Source organism: Rhinolophus sinicus, chromosome 1, assembly GCF_057876585.1.
Source record: "Rhinolophus sinicus isolate RSI-liver-muscle chromosome 1, RSI-T2T, whole genome shotgun sequence".
Classification (NCBI taxonomy): domain Eukaryota; kingdom Metazoa; phylum Chordata; class Mammalia; order Chiroptera; family Rhinolophidae; genus Rhinolophus; species Rhinolophus sinicus.
Window position 1 is genome coordinate 63,496,572 of NC_142501.1, and position 9,681 is coordinate 63,506,252.

At 36.2% G+C, this 9,681-nt stretch overlaps 1 protein-coding gene across 2 annotated transcripts in view; it reads left to right on the forward strand.

Annotated features, from left to right (window-relative positions):
• XPOT (exportin for tRNA) overlaps positions 1-9,681 on the forward strand; it is a 133,692-nt gene that overhangs the window by 100,590 nt on the left and 23,421 nt on the right. For both annotated transcript variants that reach the window (XM_074325460.2, XM_019732428.3), the window contains 5 exons: positions 2,436-2,585; positions 5,741-5,823; positions 7,683-7,739; positions 8,420-8,489; positions 9,462-9,680. In XM_074325460.2, the coding sequence (XP_074181561.1) occupies positions 2,526-2,585; positions 5,741-5,823; positions 7,683-7,739; positions 8,420-8,489; positions 9,462-9,680 (489 nt within the window). In that variant the 5' untranslated portion in view covers positions 2,436-2,525. The remainder of the gene's footprint in view (positions 1-2,435; positions 2,586-5,740; positions 5,824-7,682; positions 7,740-8,419; positions 8,490-9,461; position 9,681) is intronic.

Consider the following 9,681-nt stretch of genomic DNA (forward strand, 5'->3'; position numbering starts at 1 on the left):
ACAGTCTTGTGAGTGTGGAAGAATTTTTCCAAATTGTTTAATTCTTGATTTAATGGCTAGCTAGGAAAAGTTAGGGGGTAGAATTTTAAGTATGTTGCTCGCCTTCCTCCCAGAACATTTGCTAAATGCGTAATTGAAGTGTTTATCGCGTTGTAACAAATATCTAAACCTGTAGGGCTGTGCCGTGTTAGAACATTATGTGTTCACAACAGCACAACCTTTTACAGGGAAAACTGTCACCTTTTCGCACAAGTTGTAACTTCTCAGGTGTTTGCACACACGTAGGTAATTTATCTGTTCCATTGCATAGTGATTATTATCCAAGTGCTTTCTCTCTGAAGGATTCTTTCTTGTACTGACAACTGTAACAAGTTTGTTTGCTCAGGTAGTTTTTATTTGCCACGTTTTATCTTAGGACCACTTGCTGTTCCCCTTCATAGAATCAAAGTGACTTGACCAAGCTTAAACAGTTTTCCCTAAAGCCATGCCAAATTCAAGGAATCTTTTATTGGACTTCTTAAGCTTGGACTTCTAGAAACTGAATTTGTCTTTTCTTTCTGCGTGTGCATTTTTTCAGGAGACTCATCATCACATTTTCTTGTAATTTTTGGCTGAGGGGGCGGGTAGAGGTGGAGAGGAACCACTGCCTTTGAGTTTTCACATCTGTTTAAAATGCCAATTTACTGGTATGACATTTAATAAATCTAGAATACTTGTAGTTACCATCTACTGTGTCTAGTTCTGAATTGTAAATAACCTATTAAGGACCCATTGTGCCAGGCATACCCTCATGTCATTGAAGTCTTTACAGCTTTATAAGGCAGAAGCTCTTTTTCCCATTTTATAGAAAGGGCTCTCGGATTTCATAGTTGTTCGTTCACATGGCCCCACTTTGAAAATGACAGGATTGGAGTACAAATCCATGTCTTCCCAAATCCAAAACCTATGTTCCGTTGTATCCTAGATGCATAGTAATGAATATTCAAGACAATCAGTCCTTGCCCTTTAAGGTTAGTGAGAGAAAACTTGGTAAGCAGGTGGTGACTATCAGCTCTTAGGAGGGACATCTAATCCAATTTGAGAGAGTTGGATAATAGGGGTCAAAGAAGCCTGGGAAGCGGTGACCTCTAAGCTGAATTCTGAAGGACAGGCAGGGGTTAACCAAGAAAGAAGCAGTGTGGGCAGATGAAAGGCAGAATACCACTGCTTGGATCTTAATCTTCAGGCCAGTGGGGAGCTACACTACCTTGCTGGAGTCTGCAAGTGCAATAGTAACCATGAAACTGGCCTAGCGGCTTCTCCCAGCCTCAGCACATACCCTGAGTTGCCTTCCATCAGGCAGGCCCAGGGGAGGACTAAAGCACACTGTAGTGGGGGTCCTTTAACCTGCATCTGATCCTGGCTGCACCATTCCAAAAAGGCTGTTCCCCCTACCTCCAACCCCTTAGTCTATTGGCCTGTTTAGGCACTTGTGTTCTCTGTGGTTATAATTCAAACAACGCCACACAGCCCTTTAATGGGACTGGTAAGGCCTGTTCTCCCTACCTCACAGGTCTTGGGAGAATACATGTAATTTTCACATTATTTAGAGTTTGTTCCTTGTTTCTTCCAGTAAATACACATTCTCTCAAAAACTGTGTTGTCTCTTGGGACTTAACGTGTTCTTATTTGAGAATGTTAAGACACTGTGTTGTGAAAATATGCATTACTTTCCAGAAACTAAAAAAAAAAATGTTCTTAAGAATAGTATTAAGGTATTTATTAAATTTTATAACGACTATTAAAAAACCACTGAAATACATTTCTAGAATTGGCTGGCAAGAGCAGCAACCTGTAAAAGATAGAACTAGCCCATTGTTCAAAAGCTAAATTACTGGGTTTTGACTCGCATACTCTTTCATTTGACTTCTCTTGAAGTACTTGTAGGCACTCCAATAAGAATATTGAACTCTGAGGTCACTATTTAGTTAGCTATTCCATTTTTTCTCCTTAAAGTTTGTGATATTGATAAATGGAAGTAGGCAAATTATTATAATTCTCTTAATCTGGATTTGTCACTTTTTTCATGTAGTTGGACAATTGCACTTTTAAATACGCACTGGAGACACATATTTAAAAACATTGCATAAAGTAGATGCTTCCACTGTTTGAAGTAGGAAATAATTATTTTCTGTGCTTTATTGATGGTCTTGAATAAGAAAATTTGAGAACCTTAATGACGTTACTGTACGTTTTTAGAAATTACACATTCATGGAGTACTTAGGCCCATTCTTCTGAGTCTTAGATTCCTTTAGTTGTAATTTGAATCATTTCAAAAGAAGTTCTTTGAACACTGAAACTTCTTTGCATAATATTTTCCACTTGTTAGGTATTCTGGGTAAGCATCTATTTTGTTTATCAAGTGTTGTTTTCTTTCCATTGTGTGCACGTGCAGATGTTTGCAGATCCTTCTGTGGGGTCAGAGGGCACGTCTGTTGCCATCGGAAAGCTGCTTGCATAGCCACATAGCCGCATAGCTGCTGGGATGGATGAGCAGGCTCTGTTAGGGCTCAGTCCAAATGCTGATTCAGACTTCAGACAAAGGGTAAGTTAAGCTGCCTTAGTGATTTTTTCAAAGCATGTTCCCACAGATTTGCATTAGAGGACTTGACTAAAAAACACATCTGATGACAAAGGTTTAATTTGGGTACAATGAACAGAGGTAACCCAATTTGAGGTCTTTGGATATATTCTGAATACAGAGACAGTGAGGGTTGTGATTTACTTTCTGTTTAGTGGTCTCAACAAAAGTTAAAATCTCATGTGATTCAAGGTAGGTCTTTATGTCACATCAATCAATTATTTTAAAGTTGTAACACAAAGGACTGTTCAGGGGACGTTCCATAATCGCAGACATGCATATTTTATTTTCCCATCGCATGAGTTGGTCTACACCAGTTGTTTAACCCTCGCATTAGTGCTATTTAGCATCCTTATTAATTAGTCCAACCAGACATGTAAATAGGCAGTTATGATATGCCTATTTCGGTTACTTAAAATGATCACATGATAAGGACTCCAATATGAGGTGCTGGGATATTTGGGTAAATATAAACAATTAAACATAATGTAGCCTACACCTGTAACCATGACTGTAGTTGGATGATAAAAGAAGAATCTAAAGAACAAGCCTATAATTACATTTTTTAAAGATGTGGGCTGTTTGAAGTATAGGATAAGTGGAAGGGGAGGCATTTTCTCTTTATACTTCTCATCGCAAAGGATATTTTTAATAAATGAACTAAATGAAGTTACTTAACAGTCTCATCAAATACAGCATTTTTTTGTTGTACTTTTAAGCAGGATTTTTTTTAAATAGTAAAATCTCAGATACTTCATAACGTAGTACCATGTGCCTGCCTCTGCTGTTAAATAAGTAACCAGCCCCAGACAGAGGGAAATAACAGGAATTGAGAATTAAATATCTAGCTAATTATAAGATAGCCAACAGACTCATTAGACATCAAAAGACATTCAAATAAAAGTCCATGTCTTCTGTGTGTAGACAAATATTTCTTTTCCTAGGAGTTTAAGCTATCTACCTTCAAACCCTTAGTCGCCTAGTTGAAGCATCCTAGATCTTCAGCTTTAGTCTGGCTTGGTAGTGCTTGGTTATTATAACTAAAAGCTTTAGACTGTTTGTTTAGTTATTAGATAGCCTTCTCTGTTATTTTTTTATATTCCTTTTTGGAACTCCTGTTTATTAGATTCTACCCTCTGACAGATTTTTCTAATGTGCCATGATTTTCTTTTTCAGAAAAGTAAAACCAATACATTTTTAGTGTTTTTTAATACAGAAGCTATGCATTCCATCAATAAAAATGGGTCCTGTTAGTCACAGGTATATGTAAAACATCCTGGTCCAGGCTTGCTTTGATATTGTATTAAGCCAACCTGACTAACAATTAGGATGAAAAAGAAGGAATCGTAAGGAAAAGTGAGTTCTGATAGTCCTGATGTTGGAGTTCAGGAGTGGGAACTTAAATTCAGCTTGGTAATAAGATAAATGACTGCCACCCTAATTCTCAGTTGTCTCTGTTTTCTACATGGGCTGAACTGCCTCTTCTGCCACTTAGAAACAGTAGACCATTAGAAAGAAGGTATGAGAGAGAAGATCAAGATGATAAAAGTTTTGACTTGTTCGTCATTGCTGGGGAAAAAAATTGGCTTAAAACTTGATATTATTTGAAGAAAAGGGTATGTCAGTGACACTTCTAACAGCCGAATTCTCCATCCTCCTTTTTTTGATGAGTGAAACATTAGGTGGTAATACAACATACATGATTGACTTCCACCTTACCATCTGCCCTGGCCCCTGAGATACTGCTAAAGGAAACCCCAGGCTTCATGGAGTATTGTTAAAACAACTGAACTAGATTATTTTGCAGTTGCCTGGATTCCTGTATTATTATTTTCTAAAGATCATTATTATTTACACTGTAGATAGTATTTGATGATTTCTATCACTCACCTTCATTTGTCTTGTTCTCTGTCAGTGGAAACAGCCATCGAGACCATGAATGGACACTATTCCCTCATTCATACAATTATATAATACAGAAAACTATCACCTGAAATATGGGGGCTTTTTTGCTCGTTTTTTTTTTTTTTAAACCTCTAACCCAAAGGAAAAAAATAATTTTACATCTTGACCCAGTATATATGTACATACATAAGTATATAAATAAATACATATAAATATACATACACAGAATAATAGCTATTATTGCTACATCCAATCACTAATGGAGCACAAACCACATTTAAAAAAAAAAAACTAACTAATTGAAATTAGGTTACTCTGATGTGTAATATTCCATCTCTATTCCAAGGTTTGTATCGGTATGTAATTGCTTTAAAATCATGTAACAGTGTTTCTAGTTTATGTGTAATTTTTTTGGTTATTTGAGATACTTTTCACAAGTTGTTGCGGTTACTATTTGTCCGTTGTCATATGTGAAACCTATCTGTCTTTGATGCCAGTTGCAACATGGAAATCGAAAACAGTGGCAGAAGTAGCTTCCCATTTTCCCAACAGTCTGGTAAAGAGCATATAGATTTGGTGCTGCATTCATTCTAGAGTACACTTGTTCTTATAACAAGGCCCTGAATTCATGAGTGGAGAAACACGTTTCCTAAAACTTTGACCTTTTTAATTATTTGGTACTTTTCTCAAAATTCATGTCATGCAGTTGTCCTCTGATTTTAATCTCATGTTTTAAGGAACTTATGTGATACCATTGAATTGAAATACTCTCCTTTTCTGTTTTATAGTAGACCAAATGGCATACAGAGTGTGTTTTGTCTTTTATAATCACCTCTTTAATAGCATATTTGCTATTAAATAGGAAAAATACCATTTATATACCATTTTATAATTGCATTTGACAAACCTTTGTGTGTTTTCTCTTTCCATCCTCATAATCCAGTGAGGTCTGAAGGGCCTTATTGCATTGTCTCTTTTGCTGTAAGGAAACAGGTTTCAGTATCTAACTGATAGAATTTGTTTTTTACTTACCCTCTTTTCTAGGGATGACCACTAAGTTGCAAAAATCAGAAGTCTGAATTCAGTGTTTTAGCTATTTTTCTTTAGATTCACCGACTTGTTACTGGTTTGCAACTCCCAGAATATTCGTGTAGTATGGGCAGGGCATTGTGATTGACCATTCCAAATGCATTTTCTGCTTTGCAATCTTACAGGCCCTGGCCTATTTTGAGCAGTTAAAGATCTCCCCAGATGCCTGGCAGGTGTGTGCAGAAGCTCTGGCCCAGAGGACATACAGGTAATTAAAACAAAATGTGCATGACTCTTAGAAGAATTTAAATTCATGTGAACTTCACAGGACTGTTATATTTATCTGTATTTAGATAATATTTTTATAAAAACATTTTATAACTTGTGTTTTGTAAAACCATCCAGTGTAGAAATGAGAAAAATTGTAAACTAATAATTTGGCCATTCTAGGATTGACTTTTCTGTAAACCTATCCTTTACCTTATGCTGTGTACCTGACAGCAGATCCCAGCTGGAATGTAGTACAGTAAAAACTTCCTTATCTTCTTACGATGTGAGTGATAAGTTGGTTTTTTAAAAAGTTGATGAAAGAGGTAATCATAAATTACATATATCTTAATTTTTAATTTAAAGTATATACACATTCAGTTAACCAATCTTGATATTGGACCAAGGTCTTTTTTCCTTTGTGTACATGTTGCTAACATTCATTTCATCATTCTTTTGTTGATCAGACCTATAATCCATTGTCTACAATTTCTCCTTTGGGTCTGTAGTGGATTGAGGAACAATGAGCACAGGTTCTTAAACCCTTTAGTTATTTGCCCTGACCTCTGCAAGTCTTCTGGTTCTAGGCCACATCACTCACTCTGTACCTGGTTTTCCTCCCGTAGTGTGACTTTCTGTGAAGTCTTTCGAAAGCATTCAACTTAATTTTTACAAAAATAAGAACTCTCATCATACTCATTTCATTAGTTATATGATAGTTAATCAAGTTGCTTAATTACAAAAGAGGTACAACTGGCATAGTGAGGCTTGGGGAAACACAACTGATGAGCTATAAGCAAACAGCTTGCTGGTGGAAGTACAAGTTCCTGGGAGTTAGTGATGGCTCCTAGCAGCGTTCTTGGCGTGCTGTGGGTATCAGTCACTACATATGTACAGCCAGAACCAAGTGTTCCAGTTTGAGTGGAAAATACAAGTCTTATATAATGAAGGCTTCAGTGTCATCCATGATAAGGGTAGAACCCCTACGGTCTTAGAAGAGATGTTAATTAAACCTAACTTTAAAAAAACTTTCAAAAGATTAAGTTTCATCTTATGTGAAAATAATTTTCGTTTGGTTAATTCATGTTTCTAAATGGAGATAGCATCTCTAGTCTTTTATTGACCAGTTAGCTTTATACATGAACAATTTGTTCCATGATTAAACCTGGCTCAAAACAACTATCTTGGATGAATAGATTGTGCTTCATTCACTAAAGGGACTTTGTCAGAGTTTGTAGCTGGCTCACTGCAACACTGTATCACCCTTAGACAGTTGAAAGTGGACAATGGGTGGATACTGACTTTTACTCCCGTTTTATAAGGGTAATATATCTGTAACTTTGTTTTCTGTGTGAATTCTGAGGCTAGGTTGCCAATTCTGGTGACCGTGCTTATTTTGGGTTTGGCTGTAATAGAACCGTTTAGGGTTGAATTTTAAGTATTACATTCATGACCATCTCTGATTTAACTCAGTCTCTGGCTGTTCTACCAGTTGTCATTTTTAACACCTAGCCTTTCTGTTGTAAAATGTAGGAGTTGTTCCAGGGGTCCTCACGTCTAGAATTTAGGGGGATTGTCTTCTGTTTGCAAAGCACTATAGTTAAGGTGCATCTTAAATTTTTTGGTGGTTCTGCGTGCCAGATTTAGTGGAAATATTGAATGTTGTATAACATTTAAAGTTCTCTTTACTTTTTAAACAAATGGATATGAATATGATAAATGAGATCAATAAGTAGAAAGCAAGCCAAGGTCTGATTTGAGAATATTTTCACCTGTGTTTATTCATTAATACTTTACATTTGATTTGTTTTCCCTAATTCATATTCTGCTTATCTAATTTTTCCTTTTTTCTTTTTTTAGTGATGATCACATAAAGTTTTTCTGTTTTCAAGTATTAGAACATCAAGTTAAATACAAGTAAGTCTTTTCTCACTGTTGGACTCTGAGCTTTGTGGGAAGATGCCATATTTTTAAATTAGTTTTCCCCTCTTTGGGGAAACCATAATACAGATTGTAAATTAGCAGTATATGTCATATCCAGTTTATAGATGTGTTTTGATTTATCCCGAAGTGTTTTAAAAGTACTGAGTTTGTTGGTTGCATATAAAAATCCAACCATTTCACAGGAAAAAATAGATTTCCAGCTTCTCTGGGAAAATCAGATCTGGCAACACCAAGCCTATTTTTCTACATAACAACTCTTTGAGTTGAGTGGCAGCCTAGGCACTTGTATTCAGAACCCCTGCCTTAAGTAAGCGAAAACAGTGAATCACTGCTCAGAGAACCCTTAGTTTGCCTACTGATTTATTCTGTAAACTATAGACCTCAGAACATGGACATATTTCCATTTGAAAAATTGTGTAGCTGCCATTTTTTTTTAACATCAACTGAACTACAAATTAAACTAATACCAATATTGATACCCTACCTGCCACTCCCACCCGTCTTTTTCTTAAAGTAGCGATGAGAGGCATTATCTATTTTAGGGAGTTTTGGATAATTGAGTGCTGTACAATTTTTCCTTTTCAAATATATGAGAGACTCCTTTTGAAACTGCAGACACCAAATATAGTCATTTTATTTTCTGTTTTGAACAGGTACTCAGAACTAACTACTGTTCAACAACAACTAATAAGGGAGACGCTCGTATCTTGGCTTCAAGCTCAGGTAAAATAGTAATTTCTTCATTCAGTACCTCAAATTACCAGATATTTAAATTTTTATTTTTGTGCAAGAGTTTGCAACTTTACCTCAAAAATGTTGATAACTTATCCTCCATTTGATCCTGTAGCTTTTTTGGAAAGTGCTGGTTTTGAACATAACGGGTAGATAAAAATTTAACAATAATTTTAAATTATATCAATTAACTGAAAGTATCATGCTTTCCATGACACATTGTGGAAACTTTGGTTTTATTTATTTTTTACTACTTGAGAAAAGCAGCTTTTCTGTTCACTCTTAAAAGTGATTCCTCCTTGGGGGAACTGGATGGCTCAGTTGGCTAGAATGCGAGCTCTGAACAACAGGGTTGCCAGTTCAGTTCCCATAAGGCCAATGAGCTGTGCCCGCCACAACTAGATTGAAGGACAACAACTTGGAGCTGATGGGCCAAATATAAACTGTTCCCTAATATTCCCCTATAAAATTTAAAAAAAAAAAAAAAAAAGTGATTCCTTTTGGACAGTCGCTTCAACAAAGAGCCCTTTTTAAAGGAGCCAGTAGGGTTCTTGATTCGCAGTATATTCTTTTTCGTTAATTTTTGCTGATCTTAACGTATGTATAAAGCAGTTGTGGAGCTAGAATTTTTATTTTCCCACAAAGAGCAAGTAGCTAAAAGAAAAACAGTTGAATTTTTTTTCTTAGAAAAATTATAGGAACTGGAAAACCTCTGCACATGAAATTTTTCTCTAAAAGTGTAAGAATGAGCAGTAACGGTTATTGTCTTTGATCATTTGATTGTCCCCCATCTGCTCAGTCCCTTAAATACTTTGGTAATTTTCAAGCATATTTGTTGCACAGCTAATCTAGACCATGTTGAAGTTTGGTGTGTCTTTGCCTATTAATGATAAGTAGGAAAACAAAGTGTTTGAATCTTTTCAATTTACATTTAATTTCATGGACTGTTCCTCTGTTTGTCAGATGCTGAATCCCCAACCAGAGAAGACCTTTATACGAAATAAAGCGGCCCAAGTCTTCGCCTTGCTTTTTGTTACAGAGTATCTCACTAAATGGCCCAAGTTTTTTTTTGACATTCTCTCAGTAGTGAACCTCAATCCAAGGGGAGTGGACCTGTACCTCCGAATCCTCATGGCTGTCGATTCAGAGTTGGTGGATCGGGACGTGGTGCATACATCAGAGG